Below are 21,759 nucleotides of genomic sequence, written 5' to 3'. Positions count from 1 at the left end.
GGCGCTGGAGCCTTCCTAATTGCCTTAACCTTGCTCTCAGTAGGGTGAATTCCTTTCTTGTCTATCCGGTAGCCCAAGAAATCGACGATTCGACCCCTATCTGGCATTTGTTTGCCTTGACTTTTAATCCGGCTGTCCGGAAAATGCTCAAGACCTTTCTTAACTCCCCAATTCCTCCATGTTTTCCCTGAAATTAGGACATCATCAAAGTAGGGAACTACCCTGGGAGCCCTGCAGTAGTCGTTCCATCAGGTTTTGGAACAGCCCTGGTGCCACACTGACCCCAAATTGCAATCGGGTGCACTTGAATGCCCCCCTGTGCGTTACAATCATTTGGGCTTCGGCTGTGCGGGCGTCTACTGGCAGTTGCTGGTAGGCTTGGGCCAAGTCTAACTTCGCAAAGACTTGCCCTTGCCCCAAAGAGTGCAATAAGTGTTGCACCACGGGAACCGGGTAAGCGCTTTTCTGTAAGGCTTTGTTAAGCGTCGCCTTGTAGTCAGCGCAAATTCTAATTGACCCGTCCGACTTTATTGGGGTGACGATTGGCGTCTCCCACTTTGCGTGATCGACTGGCACCAAAATCCCCTGATTTATGAGCTTGTCCAGCTCCTTATCGATTTTTGGTTTTAGGGCAAAAGGGACTCTCCTCGCCTTAAGCCTAATGGGGGCTACCTGGGGGTCTAAGTTGAAGGAAATAGGGGTCCCCTTGTACTTGCCCAGGCAGTCCTTGAAGACATCTTCGAACTCGTTAAAGAGAATGTCTTTCAGGTTACAGTCACTTCTGTAGATGCCAGTCACTCCCATGCCCAGGGCACGAAACCAGTCTAGTCCCAACAGACTGGGCAGAGTTCCTTCGACGATCGTGATGGGCAGGGTCTTCTTGTGAGGGCCGTACTCGACTCGGACGGAGGTGGTCCCTCGAACAGGGATGCGATTCCCCTGGTAGTCGTGGACTCGTAGTCGTTGTGCTTGCAGGTGGCGCTTCGCGACGGACGGCAGCGACTTCGCCAAAGTGTCCCAGGACATGATGGTGATCGCTGATCCCGTGTCTACTTCAAGCCGGCACCGCACTCCCTCTATTTTTGGCTTGGTGAAGATCTTCTTCTCCACTTTGGTCGAGGCGCGGCCTATGACCACAGTTGTTTGGTTGGAATCCGCGCCTTTTTTGTTTGAGCCAATCGCGGGTCGCCTTGCCGATTCCGCGCTCTGATTGGCCGATTTGAATTTTCGGCGGGAAGGTTGGGCCGCTCGACAAACTTGAGCTAGGTGCCCTTTCTTCCCACACCGCCGACATGTCGCGTCTTTAAATTTGCAGCGTTGGCGCTGGTGTTGACCCCCGCAGCTTCCGCATTCGTCTCGGTCCCCTTTGTCGCGTTTTTCGGTGCGGCAGACCCCTTCCTCGTCTTCACCGTCGGATTCGGTCTGAACCTCCTCCTGGTGCACGGGGTTGCCTTGCGCTCGCCTTTTGTGGGAACCGGCTTCTGCAGTGTCTCTGCCGCTTGGGAGGACATTTCATGTGCTCTGGCTTCGTCCAGAGCGTTGGCTAGCGTTAGGTTGCTCTTTGCTAGCAGCCGTCGCCGCAAGCGGATGTCTTTGACCCCTCGGATGAGTTGCTCGAGGAGCACCTCGTCTAGGTCACGGTATCCGCAGTCCTTGGACGCTCTTCTTAGGGCGGCCATGTAGTCACCTATGGACTCGCCCTCCATCTGCCTTCGCCTCCGAATTCAAACCGCCGCACGTATTTGGGCCGGGCGTGGTGCGTGGTTCTTAGCAAAGTCTGTAAAGTTGGCCACGACACCGACTGCAACGGCGTTGGCTCTGCCAGGGCTTCGCGATGTCGATGACCTCCGGACCGCAGTGGCTTAAGAAATAAGCCCTTTTTCGGTTGTCTGGAACTCCATGCAGTTCGTTGGCTTCTAGGAAACTTTCGAAACGGGTCATATACGTTCCCCATTTCTCCTTAGCCGGGTCGAACGGTGCGGGTGGAGTGTAACTGGCCATCTCGCCTTTTCTGCCCTGGATTTGCTGGGTTCGGGTCTATCGTGCTTCAGCTCGGTTCTGGTTCTCCTCAGCCTCGAAATCCCACCCTCGTCGCCAATGTTAAGTTCTGGAAGTAACGAGGCTGGAGACCAGGGTAGTGACAACAGCTCTTTAATATAGGGTGAACCCAGCAACAGGCTGGGGGAAAAACCTCTCCTTTTATACAGTTCTGCTGGAGGCTTCGTCCAATCAGCAACGTGCTGATTTCCCGCTCAAATATTTAAAGGTACAAACGTTAATACATAACATTTTCCATGTTCTTTTTAGAATACTTTAAAAAGCTGTGGTGGCACAGTAGCCACAGGCTACTTCTGCTGTCTGCTGATTTCCAGCAGTTATGCAGTTCAAGTCTCACCGGCTCAAGGCTGACTCAGCCTTCCATCCTTCCAGAGGTGGGTACAATGAGGACCCAGATTGTTGGGGGCAATAGGCCAACTCTGTAAACCGCTTAGAGAGGGCTGTAAAAGCACTGTGAAGCAGTATATAAGTCTAAGTGCTATTGCTATAATGCATGGAGTTATACAAATGCATGATTAAATGTACAAGACTGGAGAATGGGAAAGGATTGAATAAAATAAAATAAAAAGCTATTACCAAAACAGTTGACATGGAGTATTCATTCTGTTGATCCAAGTGGCATTTTCCATCATTTGGAATAACTATTCCTGCTAATTTACTATCCATCCCAAAATGAGAATCAGCATCACTCACAAACACTAACAGATGTAATGAATCATTTCTCCAGCCAATTTTTTCCTGCAGTAAAACATTAATAAGTGATGACAGGGAATATGAGGTAAAGCAATATATGCAGTATTTTGGTATCATATGCAGAAAATATGAAATAGGATTTATCTTGTTCTGATGATTAAAAACATGCCAAGCTCTACTCTATAAAAGGATGAAAATTAGTATTCGAAAGAACTATCAGAGACAAACCATAAGATTTTGCTGCCTGAGGTGAAGTAGTAAATACCACTCCTCAGTGAAACTTGTAGAGCAATTAAGGTCAACCATATTGTCTGAGTACTTGAGGTAGATACAATAAATTATATACAAAATCAGCAATTCAGAATATTATTTATTGGCTTTACAAGGCTGCATAACTCTATAAGACTCTGGGTGGCATACAGCTTTTAGAGAAAACAGTAAAAATACTATTCACATAATCTACAAAAGGTAATTCTTTAAACAAATGAAATCCTACAGTTTAACACCCACCCTAACCCAAGAGTTGGGGGAACAACCAGGTTTTTAAACTTTTCTTGAACATCGTGAGCAATGGTGGGATTCAAGTAATTTAACAACCGGTTCTCTGCCTAATGATTTTTTCCAACAACCAGTTTGCCAAACTGCTCAGAAAGTTAACAACCGGTTCTCCCGAAGTGGTGCGAACTGGCTGAATCCCACCACTGATCGTGAGGTATTTTCAGATGGGATGTTCTGATTTAAAGTAAAGCAAGCAATAACATAGTCTTCATTTACCCCAAATCAACATGAAACACAGATATTGTTTCTTTACCTTACAAACAGCTGCCTGCATAATTGCATCAAATCCTCCTTCTGGAGTATCTAAATTTGCACTGATTTTCTGCTTTTCACAATTTCATTGAATCTTTCTGCATCGTTTGTCAACGACAGAACATGCTTGTATCCAAATGTTGGCAAACAATCAAATGGAACATTTCTGTAAAGTAAAATGCTTATGTGCTTATAAATGACGATGGAGGTCACATTAAAAAGCTTTAGGGTTGAGGTGCATTTGGTATGGCCCTTTATTCTTTTCAGTATTCAGCAGTATGATCTTCAGATGGATTATAGTTTATATGATTGGTATCTCCCTGAAGACTACTTCAGCTTCAACTACAACAGTACACGAGCACACAATAGATTCAAACTTAAAGTGAACCACTCCAATCTCGATTGCAGAAAATATGACTTCAGTAACAGAGTTGTTAATGCCTGGAATGCACTACCAGACTCCGTGGTCTCTTCCCAAAATCCCCAAAACTTTAACCTAAGACTGTCTACTATTGACCTCACCCCATTCCTAAGAGGTCTGTAAGAGGCGTGCATAAGAGCACCAGTGTGCCTACCGTCCCTTTCCTAATGTTCCCTTTAGTTGTATTCATTTTAAATATTCAATTCATGCTTATACTTATATATATTATTTAATATGTATTTGACAAAATAAATAAATAAATATGTGAGTTCAGTACATTATAGCTCCAAAATAAAGCACAATTTACAGAACATTTGGTGAGTAGCATTACTTGTAGAGGAGCCACTATTTCCTAAAATAGCAATAGCGCTTACATATTTTATAGTGCTTTACAGCCCTCTCTAAGTGGTTTACAAATATGTCATTTATTCTTACCAGATCAGAAAGTGGATGGTAGTTTCCTATTTATTAAGATCAGTGGGAACCAGAATAATCCTACAGTTGTAGCTTTGTATTCCTATTGTAGCTTTGAGTATGTTGAGGAATTCAGTAAATCTTATTAGTTCATAGATTCCAGAATGCCCCGTCAACATGTTCCACTGGTGGAATTTCTCAGTGCCTCATGGAGTAACTTGGTGCTGCATCTGATAAGTTTTCAGTTGCCCTTTCAAGGAGCACAGCATCCTTAGCTTAATTGCCAGAAATCTAGATAATCACCATCCCTACCCCCACATAAATGAATAGCTTATGGACAAACTGAAATAAATAATTATTATCCAGAGCAGATTCTCTGGAATCTAGGCTAGAGACCATCCTAAGCGGAAAGTACCAGAATGATTAAAGCAGGACTGGAGACCCCATAAGGCCAATCTATCTGATCCATCAAAGCTTTCCGCAATCTTGAAGTTTTGGAAAGGATAATGAAAGGTGGGTGTTACCTTGAAGAGAGTTGACTTAGTATGCAATGTTTGTGTGCATAAGTTTGGGGTGAGGTGGGGTGGTTCTGATTGCATGTATATGAATGAAAAGGCTACTGGAGGTGACTTCTCACTTTCAGCAGTCCCTGACCTGTTTCCTGGGGTGTGGGGAATCCCCTATTCCTGTATTAAAACAATGAATTCATCAAACTGCATTTAAGAGAAATATCTCACTTAAATTCAAATCATATTTCTAAAAAGTCAGAAGAAATGTTTGAACTTTTCTACCAACCGGCAAGGATTCTTCAGATCTTCTGTCAGAGTATTGATGAATGGCAAAACTGGTTTTTCAACAAAAGACCCAAAGCCCATCTGAAAGTTACTTGTGAGCTTAGACATTTCTTTGGACAAAGTAGACCCCAGTTCCTTTATGGTTTTCAGATCATCATCCATAGAAGCTGAAAGGTCCATGAGGTAGTAAAGATCAACTGGATAATCTTCAGTCTGACGAACATTGATCTGTATCGTTTCTTCATTTCCTTGTGGAGCCAAAGGGAAAACAGAAAACTCATCAAACAACTGTGGTTAAAAAGGGGGAAGGGGAAGTACAAGTATTGACTGAGCCTCTTTATTCTCCAGGCTGCATGGTGTTATTCTGTGACAAAGAATATCTCAGCAGTAGCATTAACTCTTTTAATAATTAATTGTCTGATATGGATAGTGAAAAACATCTACAAAGTATAATTGCACAATATGCTTTATGGACAGACTACTACAAGAAACAACAAATTAAAAGTTGGAATGACTAGCTTGGTAAAAACAACAACAACAACAACTTGTCTTCCCCATCCCATTGGCCAGGAAGACTTCCTTCCTGTAGAAGCATCAGGTGGTTTGTTTCATTACTAGTTCTGAGAAGGGATGGAACCCCTTTTCAGTAAACCTAAAATAAACAGTGTACAATACTTAGAAGCTTTGCATCCTCATGTGCCATTCACTCTGTGTAATCATTCATTCATTCATTCATTCATTCATTCATTCATTCATTCATTCATTCATTCATTCAGGAGATTCCCATACCTCCAGAAAATGAGATGGCAGAGAATTCCACCCAGCCTAATGCTGTTTTGTCAAAACAGTTCTGTCAAGCAGGGCATCAAGCCTTTGGCAGTCAATGCACATCAAAGGAAAAAAGAAAAGAAATTGGGAGCACCCCTTTCAGTAAGTCTTGGGTCACCTGAGTTCACATATCTACACCTTCGAAAATATTTACACTTCTGATTGGCACAGCACTGTATTCATGGGTGGGCTGCTGGGGGTTCACAGGGGTTCAGGAGAACCACTAGCTAAGATTCTGTGCAGTATGGAGAACTCCCAAATCCCACTCCTGGCTGGCCCTGCCCACCCCACCCCGCTCCTCCCAGGAGTCCCCACGTGGCCCATTGTGGATGCGGGTAAGTGCAGGGCGCGTGTGAAGGCTCGGGGATGGCAAAAAATGAGCCTACCCGAAGTTTGGGAAGGCCAGAAATGGGCCCATTTCTGGCCTTCAGAAGGCCTCTGGAGCCTGGGGAGGCCGTTTTCACCCTTCCAGAGGCTCGAGAAAAGCCTCCAGAGCCTGGGGAGAGCAAAAATGCCCCCCCACGGTGCAGAAGACAGAGTAGGCCATGCCCACTATGGCCACGCCCACCCAGCAACGGGGCAGAGAACCCCTTGCTAAAATTTTTGAAGCCCACCCTGACTGTATTTGATCTAATACTGTATGTTATTGGCAAAGTCCAATGCTACTAACTACTGTCACACAATAATCTTTGTGGCATTTCTTATCTGTCATGCACATCTTTAGGGGAATACCTGAGTGACACATGTGATTCATTAATACTACATTAAATACAATAGATATGTATATACTTAATGTTAAACTAGTTAAATATTATCTTGGTACTCCCTAAATTCACATACTAATATAAATCATATTGAAAACTATTTTCTGGTCATGTAGTTAATGATTTCCTCCGTGTAGCACATAAAAACATTACACTGTAGTAACAGCTTCTAAAAGTTGTTGGAACTGGTAGGGAACTCAGTGGCCATCTTTGTCTTATGAAATTCACACCTTGTCCTATGTTCCTTTTTACCCCCACTGCCTCTCAGTGCTCTGGGGCTCAAACTCAGTTTGTCTTATGGTTGCCTTATGGTCAATTTGCTTTAACAACCATCAGGATTGGAAATTATTTATCCAAGGAATAAGGATCTCTGAGCTCAGATTAGCAAGATTTCTTAGGAGTTAGAGCAGGGATAGTCAACCTTTTTATACCTACCGCCCACTTTTGTATCTCTGTTAGTAGTAAAATTTTCTAACCACCCACCGGTTCCATAGTAATGGTAATTTATAAAGGAGGGAAGTAACTTTACTTTATAAAATTTATTACAGCAAGTTAAAGCATATAATAACAATTACTTACCAAATACTTTACATCAGACTTTCGCTAAGTTTGGCAGAATAAATCTTTATAAAACAACTTACTGTAGTTAAATCTTTTTATTTATACTTTGCATACATAGAAGCATAAATTATGAAAACCTAATGAAAATGTTTTTAAATAATGCTATGAACATTTTTTAAAAAGTCAATTAAATCAAAAAAAGGGAAAGTGCTTCAGTATCAGACAAAACCCCTACCGCCCACCATGAAAGCTGGAACGCCCACTAGTGGGCGGGAGGGACCAGGTTGACTACCACTGACTTAGAGTGACAACACGAATATTCAATGAATAACTTTACTTTCAAATAATAAATCCATATAGCCTTTTCAAGAGAGCCAATTTGCTGTAATGGTTGAATGCATTGGCTAGAAACTGGGAGGCTGTGAGTTCTAGTCCCCCCTTGGGCATAAAGCCAGCTGGGTGACTTTGGGCCAGTCATTCTTTCTCAGCCTTCGAAAGAAATGTATCATCTATCTATCTATCTATCTATCTATCTATCTATCTATCTATCTATCTATCTATCTATCTATCTATCTATCTATCTTTCTGTCTATCATCTGCTTATCTCCCTCATATCTGGATATTATGATTAGGCAGCATGGGCAATTATATATCCTCCAAGGACTGCGTATATTATACCTCTGCCTCATGAGCTGTATTGGTTAACGGTTTCCTTGTGAATCCAATTCAAGGTGCACTTTAAAAAAAAATTAATGAGATTGAGTAATGTTGGCAAAGTAAGAGAACATCACTTATTGAGAAATTATTTGAAAGGCAGAGTCTCTCTTTTGGAGAAAAACATTAGTAAATTGTTTCTGCTTTCACCAATTACTATTTCCCCTGCTACAAATCTGTATATTTCTCAAATCTATTCATCAAATGTGCTGCAATCATAGCTAAACAAATAACCTATCTGGACTGAAGTAGCATTATAATATGTTCAGATGATAGATATTTGCTTGTAAGTTATGATGGATTCTATTGTTCTGTGCCATATTAATATTGCAGTAGGAAAGAAGGAAATTGCTAAAGCTATTGTGAACAAAATATTAACTTTACAGAAATGGTTCTGTGTCTCATACAGCCTCAGGTGTCACTTGATTAAAAAAAAATCCCCAGGTGTTTACTCAGAAATAGATTTCCTAAATTGAACAAAGCTTACTCTCTAGTAAATGAATTCAGATATCTCCTTTCAAATCCTTATTTTTTTGTAGACCAAATTGTGCATTGACTTTATTGCCATGGCTTTTTGTAAACTCTTACAATTCGTCAAGATTGAGGCAGTTCACAAATAAATAAATAAATAACCAGACTATTTTAAGAGGTTTTATAGATATGATGAAGTAACTTACCTGGTCGCAGGAAAATAGTTATCTTTTGAGGAGAAATCTGAGTAACTTTTGAACCATTTATTTGTGGCCCGTCACTCAGGGGTTGGTTTTCATGGATCTCTACTTTGGAAATGGGAAATTCAATTAAACTCAGATGGCATCCTTCTGAAATAAGCTTTTCAAGTGTGTCACACCTTTTATGAATTTCAGATGAATCAGTAAAATTCTACAAAGGAGTGGAAGAACAAAAAACAAACCGAGTAAAATACAAAATAGTTTAAATTAAATGATGGCCCTAATTATAAAGGGTATACAATAATGCTTTTCCATGAGATGCGTCACGTTAGATGTGTATGTACTTGAGAGCATAGGACAAACAATGTGAAGATGGATCGTGTTGAAATTATCTTAATCTATAAATTGGTATATAGGTAGTCCTCAATTTACGACCACAATTGAGTCCAATTGTTACTAAGTGAGACATTTGTTAAATGAGTTTTTGCCCATTTTATGACCTTTCTTGCCACAGTTGTTAAGCGAATCACTGAAGTTTTTTGATTAGTAACACAGTTGCTCAGTGAATCTGGATTCTCCATTGATTTAAGGGGATTGCATGACTGCAGGACACTAACCATCATGAATATGAATCAGTTGCCAAGCATCTGAATTTTGATTGCGTGCGGTCGTAAGTGTAAAAAAAAAAAAGGTGACAAGTCACTTTCTTCAGGGCTGTTGTAACTTTGAACAGTCACTAAACGAACCGTGGTAAGTCGAGAACCACATGTAGTTTTCAAGTTGCCTTTATTAATCATGAGAATGTGTGAGAACAAAGAAATAATTCTTGCGACGTGCAAACACTGGGTGACATTTCATCATTGACTTTCTTTGGGTTTCCTCCCCTCTGTAGATGTCACGGGATATGGAATGACCTTGGAGGACAGGGGGAAGGCAGGGCAATGGCAGGATAAGAGTCTGCAAAAGAGGCCTTTGCATGGCAAGCATCCTAGTTTTTGGATTGTAAAGGTGAACTTGCCAAATTCTGTTAATGGAACCTTACGATAAAGTAAGGTATAAAATAAATAAAGTAGAATTAGTTTGAGAAAAAGGGGAAAATGGGATTTATGGGTTGGATGTTTAGAAAGAGTAGATTGTGGAAAAAAGAAAATGATGAAGTAACACACACAGAGAGAGAAAGAATAAAATAGAAATGTACTTATAACTGCTGTTAAGGAGATTGAAAGCCACTTCTTAATGACCTTTTCATTGTTTTCATATTCTTTATTTTCTATTTCTTTTACCTGCCAACTGCTCGCTTAATCTGAATGGGCTGGGGCTAGGGAGGAAACATTCCACATCCACCTATTTTCTTTGTTAAGTAGAATTTGTCAACATCATTGTGTGGATGAAGGGCATGATTATTATTTGACCCTGTCTGGTTTTGTACACGATTCATTGTACGAGCAAAAAATCATAGTGTTCTGGAAGAACCCTAAATCCATGTCCAAAAGCAGTCCAACTATCAGCTCACAACAATTGATAATCAGATTCCCTTTGAAAGCATACACACATCATGATAACATTAACCTTGAAGTTTTATTTGTGTGTCCTTTTGGGGAAGGATGAAGGTTAGTTCCCCCCCCCCGGCCAATATTTTCCTACCAGGGCTGATGTCCAAATATGAGTTTTCTTGGAAGTAAGCTGTTTTAAGATCCATGGAGGACAGATTTCAGCAGTAGAAACGTGCCTCAGGCTACACAACCACAACATGGACAGGCAAAATGTTTTTCCTATGCAAACCATGCAAGCCTTTGCATGCCTTTAGGAATGAACTAAAACCAAGAATACAAGCACTACGCAAACTTCAGTGAAGGATTTTTAATGCTACCCTGGGAAGGTTATCCATGGAGTTGCTAACAGTTAACACCAGCTTGATGGCATATAATCAACGTTTTAATGATAATGATAGTCTAGGGAGATACAGAATCTTGAAAACTTGAAGAGGAATTTCCCAACCTCATTTATTTTGAGGTAATTAAGAAAGAGGCTCTCAGAATGATAAGCTATCATCTGACTTGCCTGCAGTTTTGTTTTTTTGTCACCTCTCTGTTCCAGTCCTTTTTCAGTCTCCCCACAATCTCTCATGCTGAGTGTGCTGCTTCCTTAATCCCCAAGTGCCTCTGTGGATACCAAGGTCTCGGGCTACTCAACAAATAAATAAATTAAAAAAATTAAAAAATGGGAGGCAACCAGAGCAGAGAGAGTATGCCTGCAGCCCCTTCAAATGCCCACTCCATTCCTGTCAAGGAACCATTCCAGATCACTCACATAAACTTGTTTGAAGAAGAGGGGAAATCGTCACTTCCAAACTGGAACGGCTACATTGGAAGGTATATTACCTGCACAGTGGCTTGAGGAAGAGACAAAGCCAATGGCAGGAGGACATGTAATGTCCTTTAAAAGTAATTAACCAGCCATATTTATTTAAACTGCAGTTAGCAAGGTGTGAGGAAAAGCCCTAAGAAAATCCCTTTAATCCCATGGGAGTTCCAGTCCCGCTTTAGGCACAAAGCCAGCTGGGTAACCTTGGGCCAGTCACTCTCTCTCAACTCTAGAAAAGGGGCAAATGATTTCTGAAAATCTTATAAAGAAATTTCAAGGATTTGTCCATGAGTTAACATTGACTCAAAGTCAAACACACACACACACACATAATTCTTAGGATTCTTTCTTGAACAGGGGAACTGAAGTACTACCCCATGCTTAGTTACATTTATAGCATTAAGGGCTGCTTTGGCTATGGATCAGAAGAAAAAAAGTTGCTCCCCTAAGAAAGGCAGAGTGTATAATTATTTGAATAGAATATAAATATACATTTACCAAGCTTACTTTCTCAACAACACAGTTTCTTTTAAGTCAAGATTGCCGTTGCTCCTATTCATGCTAAAAGCAAAATTGTTTCTGGATTTATTCAAAATGGAAGTTGGCTTTTAGTTTCAGAAATCAGACTTTCCAAAAGGCAACAGACCAAATTGCCTACTGTTGTTGGTCTTCCAGGGAAGAAACAGAGAAACGAAGATAGCTCTGCTAAAAGCACAGCCAAAGACAACAGTGGAATTAAGAGCCAGCAAGTACAGCAGCTCTTCATAATTCCTCTCTGGACAAGGAGATGACTTGAGATCAGCTACAATTGCTCCAAACAATTGCTCCTTGCAAAGTCATTGCAAGATAGCAGTCTCTGGCAGGCTTAGAGTTCTGAGAGAAGAGAGAATAGCCGTAGTTTTGCTGAAACCATGGTCAGCACCTTCAAAAGATCATTTGATTCACATATTTCCTTTTCACTTATGGAAATAGCAAGAGCAGTTAGGCTTATATACAGGTAGTCCTCAACCTACGACTATAATTGAGCCCAAAATTTATGTTGTTAACTGAAAAATTTGTTAAGCGAGTTTTGCCCCGTTTTACAACTTTTCTTGCCACAGTTAGTAAGTGAATCATTGCAATTGTTAAGTCAATAACCCGATGGCTAAGTGAATCTGGCTTCCCCATTGACTTTGCTTGTCAGATGGTCACAAAAGTGGATCACATGACCCCAGGACAGTGCAACCGTCACAAATATGAACCCCACTATCCTCTCAGAGCTGAAGAAGCTTCTTGGATGAGAAGTGAAATGTCTTCAAGCAAGTCCAGTTGCTTCCTGAAAAAGCACCTTTGGGACCTGGATGACTGAGAATCTCTACAGACTTCATGGAAAAAGATGTTACCCTGGACATACAAAAAAACCCAGCTGATGTCTTAATAATTAAAAGGATAAACAAGCAACAAACCAAGAAAGTGACCTGGATAATTTTCCTACCTAGATTGTACAAAAGAGGCTTGTTAAAATTTTGAAGAGTTTTGTAAGAAGGAACAAAGTAAAAAAAAAAAAAGAAAGAAAGAAAGAAAAGAAATCAAGTTCTAAGTCATTATTTGAAAGAACAATAAATCAATAGATAATTAAAAGTAAAAGGAAGGGATATAAGGTTGGTTTATTTTGATCAAGGTCAAAGTAGATACGTTATCTCTGATATTCCTTAATGGACTTTTGCTGATCAAAACTGAATGATGAGGCTTTAAGGAAAGTTGCTTTGAAAGTCGAGATGGGTAAATTAAACAATCAAACAAACAAACATAAATAAATAAGAGTTCATTTAGAATTAAGAAAGGGGATATGGCATATACCTGTGGAACTATATCAACTAGTCCCACCTGGTCAGGCAGGGAAAGTAAGCTGCAGATCCCATCAGCCAAAGGGTTCTGAATGCCACACTAGATCTCCATACGTGGTCTTGCCATAGAGGTAGTCCTTGACTTATGACCATTCGTTTAACAACCATTGGAAGTGAGGACGGCTCTGACAAAAGTGACTTATGACTTGTGTCACACTTACAACCTTGGCAGCATCTTTGCAATCATAGTGATCACAATTCATTCAACTTATTTCCTCATCATTGAGGTTCCTGGTTTTTTTTCCCCCCTCAAGAGGCAAAACTGTATAAATCAAGTTTTCTATAACTAACTGTGAGTTTCTTTCATGGGGTCAGGTTTGGGATTTACCAAAACAACAAATGCCAGATATTGGAATGTGGAAACAGAACCAGGCATGATTTCTTCATTTGAAAATTTCTGAATATAAGAAAAAGTTTTACTGTTTTCTGTAAGCACAATCAAGATTGTGTAAACATTAAGTCATACGGTTACTTAGAAACAGTCAAACCAAAGCTACTAATTTTCTGCAGTTTTGAACATGCACAATTTCACACAGAAGCTGGTGTCTGGCACCATATTTATATTATCTCTTGTTTTCACTTACAAAGCAAAGGAGGTGCCCCAGTCTTGCTACATGAAGCATATTCCGTTCTCTATGATTTGGGTTCCAGAGAACCCAGCACATGCTTGAATCACTAGGTCAGCTGAAGTTTCTAGTTTCTTTATTGGCAGAGACAGATTTGAAAATGTTAGACAATTTCTGGGCTACAGTTAATACATCCTAAATAAGACAACTGTTTCAATATGTGTCCCCCTGGCCAGATATTAGACTTATTTCTTCTCATTCCTTGTTGCATGGTTTAATGGATGCAAGATCAGATTCAGAATATTATCTGTCCAAGAAAGATGTTCCTTGGTAGAACAACTTTTTTGGCGGTTATGTAACTTCTCTGTATACTAGTTTTTGCCCCAATTATATCCTATCTATTTAAATTGTCTCTTATTTCTTCCATAATATTCTTCTTTGCCCCAAACTTGTTAATTATATATATGAACAATCCTTTGAAAAGTGAGTTTGAATGTGATTAATGAGCCTGGTTAATAATCCTTAAAGCACATCAATGTGGAATTCGGGGTTGCTTTTCTTAAGCAGCTGCTAGATCACAAATTGAAATTTTTGTTAAATGCAAAAGTGTATAAAAAGCTTTTAAGATTGCTTAGAATCAGAGTTAGGGCCTAGAGATTAAAAAGAAAAGAAAGTAATGGATATGCTAATTTCCACTGATTCTAAAGTAGGTATTTTGACCCACTCTTTGAATTATTTTTCTCCTGAAAAATATGGCTTGGAGCAGAGAGTTCAGAATATGAATAGTATATTATTTAACAAACATATCATTTGTAATTACATCAAGTCATTATTTTTGTGTGTTTGAAATAATTCACCTCTTGGAAACACCAGCCGCAGCTTGGTCCAGAAAGCAAACAATCTTCACAGTTCATGGCACTCCCTGAATCACAATTTCCTACATGGCAAATCAAGGAAATATATTAGATTAGCTCATACTTCAATTATGTCAGGTACATAACATTCTGGGCAGCGTTCTGACTTCCTCAAAGTTAGTTTGTCAGAGAATCCCGTTTTACTTGTTTGTTTGAAAAGCCCTTAGGTATTTACAGAAGAGATGGAAGCGATTGTTAAAATTTCAATAATTAAGAAATAAACCTTGTGGAGCAATAGTTTTAACTGGAATCAGTGTCAGGCCTTTATACAAGAGGATAATTAGCATAAAGCAGCTTTTAATATTATTTTTATATTAATCCTTGACCTGGTCTGTCTACCTGACACTGAGTCATTCTTCATGAAGTCAGACCAAAGTCCTTGAAAAAATATATTTTGGGCTATATTTCTTTAAGATATTTATCATGATCGTAGAGGTCAGATCCATAGCCACAAAATCACACAGACTCACATGAATGAACAAATACACACCCTTAAGTTTGTATTCCATATATAAAACAAGCCTTACCTTGTACATTCTTATTCCTTTGTAGAAATAGGAAAAAAAGGCAGAGCAATTCAATCCCCATTCGCTTTCAGTTCTGGCTGCAGGCACAAAATATATCAAACATTAATTAAGCTCAGAAAAAGGAAAGTTCGGAAGCCGTTAAGATACGGCTGAAGGTTTTCAAACTATGGAGGTTTTCGAATACTGTAACAGAAGGCTACATTGGTATAAAGGAAATAACAACAACAAAATCCTGGTACCTAAGCAGGTAGCCTGATAGATAGGCAAGCAGCATGGTTATGGAATTTAGCACAGTCCTTTTACTTCCTGGTTTGCCTTATAAGGAAGAGAGGTACGCAGTAAAAGGTGGAACAATTCTCACAGGTGAAGTACTGAACTTTTTCTTTTCTTTTTCTTTTTAAGAGCAGAGATTTGTTTTCTAGAGCTCCAAAAGGAGCTGCCCATAAATATTGGAACAAAATGCACTTAGTTTTCCTATGCAGGCCTACTGCTTTTTAAAGCTTAATACATTAGCTGGACTCTAATTTCTTAGCTGAACTGCATTCTAGGGATTTTATTTTGAAAGGGAATCTATATGCAATCCTCATCTTCAATACGGTCATTTTAAAACATAAATTATAAAATCCTACCCAGTTTTGTGTTGTTTGCATATTGGATAGCCTTCCTTTCCATCATCCTTTGTCAAAGCCATTAACAAAAATGTGGAAAAATACCAAAGCTAGGACCAAACATTGTAAAAACCAGAACAATAGAAAAATAAAAAACACAAACCATGCACGTCCTCAATCAAGTGGAATTGTACTCTTAGCTTAGCACCCATCGTGACCCAAGGTTTGGTGGAACAGCCAGGATTCTACAGGCTTCTTGAACATCATCTGGGTGGAAGTCATATAAATCTCTGGGGAGGATCCTGTCCCAAAGGACAGACATCTCAGCAGAGAAACTGTGTTTGGGAGTTGCCAATAGACAATATTATAGATGACCCTCCCTCTGTCAAGGACCTTGGAGTACTCATGTCTAAAGATCTAAGCCCACTGTAACAACATTGCCAAAAAGGCACTAAGAGTTGTTAACCTAATCTTGCGTAGCTTCTTCTCTGGTAATATTGTACTACTAACTAGAGCATACAAAACATCTGCTAGACCAATCCTTGAATACAGCTCATCTGTCTGGAACCCTCATTGCATATCGAACATAAATACAATTGAGAGAGTCCAGAGATATTTTACAAGAAGAGTCCTCCACTCCTCTGCTCGCAATAAAATACCTTATGCCACCAGACTCCAAATTTTGGGCTTAGACAACGTAGAACTACTCAGACTTCAATCTGACCTAAGCATCGTACATAAAATTACCTACCACAATGTCCTACCTGTCAACGACTACTTCAGCTTCAACCACAACAATACACAAGCAAATAATAGATACAAACTCAAGGTAAACCGCTCCAAACTTGATTGCAGAAAATATGACTTCAGTAACAGAGTGGTCAATGCCTGGAATGCACTACCTGACTCTGTAGTTTCTTCCCCAAACCCCCAAAACTTTAAGCTTAAACTGTCTGCTGTTGACCTCACCCCATTCCTAAGAGGACTGTAAGGGGCGCGCATAAGTGCACCTGTGTGCCTACCATCCCTGTCCTAATATTCCTTTTTTACTTACTTTTTTCATGTATCCAAATTATGTTTATATTTTTACCTGTTATCTTATATATGATTGACAAAATAAATAAATAAAATTATTTATTCAAGGGGTCCTAAAGCATTCCTTCTTTCCCTGATCATAGAGAATGGGCAATTGGAGATAGGCAATCCTGAGGATGACTAGGTCCTATGACATGATTCAAGTGCCTTGAATTGTACCTGGAAGCCAACTAGCAACACAGCTTGTGGAGCAGTGGTGCCTTATGGGCCTATTGAGATAGGCCCATGACTGAGTGTGTTGCTGCAGCTGGATTGTAGCTGTAGCATTCAGGTGGACTCAAAAGCCCAAAAGATGACAAGGGGCTGAGCGGTCATTTTGAGAGCTTCCTGGAAGCTTTTCTTTCCCAACTTCATGATTTTGTTTGGTTGTATTCACCAATTGTGAACCAAACCAATTTTGTTTGGTTGAAGTAAAGCATATGTCCAGCCAGATTTCAGAGGGATGGCCATGGGACTGGGCTGATATTCAGTAGGGCCTATGGCCACTGAGCACTGGATATATTGTACCTCAGTTTCTTGCCTTCCTATGCATTCAGGGAAGCCAATCCTTGTTGGCTGGCACCTGCGCAGCTTTGTACAGTACACCAGAGCCTGCCTTTTTCTTTTAGAAATTTTTTACTCGTCCCAGTGCTTTTCCTTTGTTTTCCCATGATTTTGCCCACAGAAATGCCTTGGCAATTTCCTTTGATACTCCCTAATGCAGACCCTTTCTATTGTTTCTCCCACCCAGCCCCACCCCTAGCGATGCTTGGCTCCAATGCAACAGGAATCAAAGCCATAGGAAGCAGGTTGTTAGCTCATTCCTACATTCCTGTCTAAGCCCCTGGGAGCTTTGTAATGAGGACAACTGGCACATCACCTTCACAGAAGCGAAGTGGCACCTTCCTATGTGGCAGCTTAAATGTCTTTTTTAAAGAGAGGAAAGAGAAAGAAAATGCACAGAACAGTGAGCAAGGAGTAGGAGAGCAAGGAAAGCATGCTTTGCCCAAGACTCCATAGAAACTGAAAAGGTTTCCCTCAAGGCTAACTGGAGCACAAATCTCCAGGACGGAGGATGTGAGCCATTGCTGATTCAATTGCAAGGTTTTAAAACATTGCAGAGAACATAGCAGTCTGGAAACCCAGGATGAAAAGGCTACGCAGTGACTGGCCATTAACAGAATAACAGAGTTGGAAGCGACCTTGGAGGTCTTCTAGTCCAACCCCCTTGCTCAAACAGGAGACCCTATAGTCATGATGGCGAACCTTTGACGTGCCCGTGTGTTGGCCTGCGTGCTGGAAGTGGCACGCAAAACCATCCTGCAAGGTATGTGTGGCCCCGCTGGCCTTCACACGCGCAGGAGCGCCAATACCCGAAAGAGCGGCGGCCCATTGCGCATGCACGAGCCGGCACCCAAACACATGGAAGCACGCCCAACGAACAGCTGGCCATCATGCATGCGTGCAACGTCAACCCAGAAAGCTGGGTGCCGGCCTGTGCATGTGTGACGGAACGCCGCTCTTTCAGGTTCCACTGCTCCCGCGCGCACGACGGCCAGCTGACCAGCATGCGTGTGATCACAGGAACGTGGAATAGGAGCCAGCGAGACCGCACATTCTTCGCGGGATGGTTTTACGTGCCGCTTCCGGCACACGTGCCATAGGTTCGCTGACACTGCCCTATAGCATTTCAAACAAATGGCTGTCCAATTTCTTCTTAAAAATCTCCAGTAAGGGAGCACACACAATTTCTGGAGGCAAACCTAATCCAAATTGGGGCTACCATTAAATGAAACAAAGAACCGGAAATGCCCTTCAGAGTGGAAAGGTCAGGAAACAGCAGTTTTCAATGAGAGCTGGAAACCACAAAGGAAGGATGAATTTGCAGTGCGCTGGGAGAAGGAGGAGTGATTGTCAAGAGTGGCCCATACTGGGGAATGATCAAGCAAAAAGTGTGGATCTACTCTACGTCTATGAAAATACGTTATAAACAAAGTTCTCAAAAACAACTTTACTTCTAGATAAACATCTGTGCTGATCAGCATTAATACAAAGTCATACAATGAGTCCATCTTACTCAAGTAGTATTAAATGGCAGGATCTCCAAAGTCTCAGTAATTCCGCCCCCCCGCCCCCCCCGTCTTTGTCTATACAGACCAAGGATTGAACTTGATTTTCAACTTCTAAATAAACTTTAGAGTTATTGCTCCTCATACTTCTGATGACTGATCCTCTAACAAACACTGCATATTTTTAAACTTCTCCAGAAATGAATCCAGTAATTTGTCTTGGATCTAAAGGATCACATTATTCTGAAAACTTCTTGAGCTCTGTTTCCTTCCACGACAACCTGCTATTACAACTCATGTGTTATATCAACCTCTAAACAATTCTTTTATCACAATTCTTTTTTAAGTTATTCATATCACATTAAACTTGCTTTCCGATAATATTGCTCTTGACTCACCCATTGAGGCCTGAATAAATCAGAGATAGGGGCCCGTTGGATGACATGGCTCTCCATGCTTTAACAAGCTGTGGGTATCTGACTTTATAGAGTCAGAGTAGGAATGAGTCGAAGATCGGTGTCATGACAAGACTCATAGCTTACATAGCTTTACTGTGAAAGTCCCTTCAAAGCATCATCCATCAGTCTTGCTTAGTTTTTGATCATTCATTTATTCATCCCTAATTATATCTGCAGTCTATCATATATCTCAAGGCACAATGATTTCTGGGCAATTCATAATAAAGCAAATATTCTGGGCAAATTACAAGATGATCAAACAAGCTTTTGCTCATCACAGGCTTTCTCATCCTCTTTTCCCCATTTCATTTCCTCCCACAAAACTAAATATGAAGGGTCACACTTTAGAGCGACAGTGAAGAATGACTCAACCATTCTTCATTTCTCTAAGAGAAGTGAAAGATGCTAAGTAGTTTTGTATAACCTTATTTATGTATCTATTCTTTTACATACAAAATTTCTTCCATGTCAAGGTGATGCTTGTAATCTTTTCCTCACCATTCATTTTATTTTTGCAAGTAGGTTAAACTGAAAGATGAATTACTACCTCCGGGTTATCCAAAGGTCTGAGGAGGGGATTTGAACCTGATTTTCTGAGAGTCTCTGCAACGCCATTCATAGTAAATGATACAATCTTATTGAATGATATACCGGCCCTATTGTTTCATTCAACACAAAGGATAGACTAGTGAGGCTATGTAACAGGTAGCCCCAGTGGTGGGTTTCAAAAATTTTTACTACCGGTTCTGTGGGTGTGGCTTGGTGGGTGTGGCATGGCTTGGTGGGCATGGCTTGGTGGGTGTGGCTTGGTGGGTGTGGCAGGGGAAGGATACTGTAAAATCTCCATTCCCTCCCCAATCCAGGGGAAGGTTACTACAAAATCCCCATTTCCTCCCAATCAACTGGGACTCCGGAGGCAGAGAATAGATGGGGGTGGGGCCAGTCAGAATTTTTACTACTGGTTCTCCGAACTATTCAAAATTTCCGCTTCCGGTTCTCCAGAACTGGTCAGAACCTGCTGAACCCCACCTCTGGATAGCCTCTTTTGTAGAACAGCTTCCCCTAAATCATATCAGCAACATTTGGTGGCAAAATTGGCACCATAATTTCAATCCATTTGGATTGATATGGTAGTGTGTTAAGGAAATGGGTATGGTTTCTTCGTGTTTACCATGTCATGTTTATTTTATTTCAAACTAAAAGAAAAACTGCATTACTGTATTTCTGCCCAAATTTTGGTGGCATGAATTTCATTGTATTGGAAGACAATAAATGGAGTGCTGGGAGTTTGACTTAGCTTTATGTCTGTTAAATGAAACTATTTTTAATTTAACCATTTTTAATTAACAAGAAATAAGATTCTCTAGTTAGTGGGGAATAAACTCTAGGAAGAATGAAGTCCATTGCTTAGGTTAATTCTCCATTTAGGGAAGAGGATGGGCAAATAAACTTAGCGTCCCAGTTGCTTTCAATAGCAGATTGCCACATTAGATTTTCCACCTATTACTGGACTCCTCACAAGGTCTAGTGTGCCACAGCCAAAAAAACCACTAATAATTTCTTCAAACATGTATCTATTTTCTTATCACCTGGGGAAAATGTCAAATTTGAGTGAGGAATCTGTTAGTTAAGGGATGGAGATAGGGGCTCCTCCAGACACTGTTAAACAGTATCATTGGCAACACATCCTCTAGACACAGTTTTCACCATCATTGTCAACATGATCATTGATGAGTGATAACAGGTCCATTTGATTATAATTGAGAAAGATTTAATGCCTATAGATTATATTCCTCCTAAAGATACAAGTTGGAGGGGGGGGTTTGTGTTCCTAACAAAAACCAGACACTGTACTGATTAAAAAAAAGAGCTAAAAGGGAGAACGGGTTTTTTTTAAAGTGTGAAAAATCAGAAACAATAAGGTATCCCTTTGATATGGACTTTTCCTGTCTGTGGGTCAAATTGCAGGCTTGATTGAACCTGCTTTGCTAACAGTATGCCTGTGCCACACATTTTCAGTAGTGCTGCAAAATTGCCCCAAGGAATATTTATAATTACTAAAAACAGCGCAACAGCAAAAAGACAACATATTGCTTGCAGCCACTCTGCCTATTGCAAATCAACACCCTGGAAAAAAAATATCAGAATCTGAAAAAGCAGACATCAGGTGTGAGATGAAACCAGACAAAAATATATCCTCAAGGCATGTCTTTTTAAAGTATTTGATCTTCCAGAGCTACCTGTACCTTCCCCAACAAGCAAGATCTTGTTTTATTCATTGATTCAACACCATTTGAAGCAGCAGAAGGTTGCATGCGTTAAAACTTCTAAAAAGGAATGTTTATTTGTTCAAGTACTAATTGCAATGTGAGAACATTGATCATGTGCTCAATTTTCTTTCAGGGAAATAAATGAGATTTGAAGGTGTGCTGTGGTTGATTCATTGTAAGGTAGATAAACTAGAGCTTTATTAACAACCTCGGAAACAGTTGTAGTACTGTATATGTGGCAATTTACAGAATAAAACATACAGCCGATTAACTAAAACAAACTAAAGCAATTGAC

General features: G+C 40.4%; 2 protein-coding genes across 2 annotated transcripts in view; both read right to left on the bottom strand.

Moving 5' to 3' along the window:
* ITGB6 (integrin subunit beta 6) overlaps positions 1 to 15,274 on the bottom strand; it is a 53,762-nt gene extending 38,488 nt beyond the window's left edge. Inside the window, exons 1-4 of the mRNA XM_058191877.1 lie at positions 14,986 to 15,274; positions 14,402 to 14,481; positions 8,735 to 8,939; positions 5,192 to 5,438 (exon numbers count right to left, since the gene is read on the bottom strand). Coding sequence (XP_058047860.1) covers positions 5,192 to 5,438; positions 8,735 to 8,939; positions 14,402 to 14,481; positions 14,986 to 15,046 — 593 coding nt within the window. The 5' untranslated portion in view covers positions 15,047 to 15,274. The remainder of the gene's footprint in view (positions 1 to 5,191; positions 5,439 to 8,734; positions 8,940 to 14,401; positions 14,482 to 14,985) is intronic.
* PLA2R1 (phospholipase A2 receptor 1) overlaps positions 1 to 21,759 on the bottom strand; it is a 193,045-nt gene that overhangs the window by 128,717 nt on the left and 42,569 nt on the right. The gene's annotated exons all lie outside the window — the stretch shown is intronic.

This window comes from Ahaetulla prasina, chromosome 1, assembly GCF_028640845.1.
Source record: "Ahaetulla prasina isolate Xishuangbanna chromosome 1, ASM2864084v1, whole genome shotgun sequence".
NCBI classification, from domain to species: Eukaryota; Metazoa; Chordata; class Lepidosauria; order Squamata; family Colubridae; genus Ahaetulla; species Ahaetulla prasina.
The sequence above is the reverse complement of the archived record's forward strand: the minus strand, read 5'-3'. Positions and strand labels throughout refer to the sequence as shown.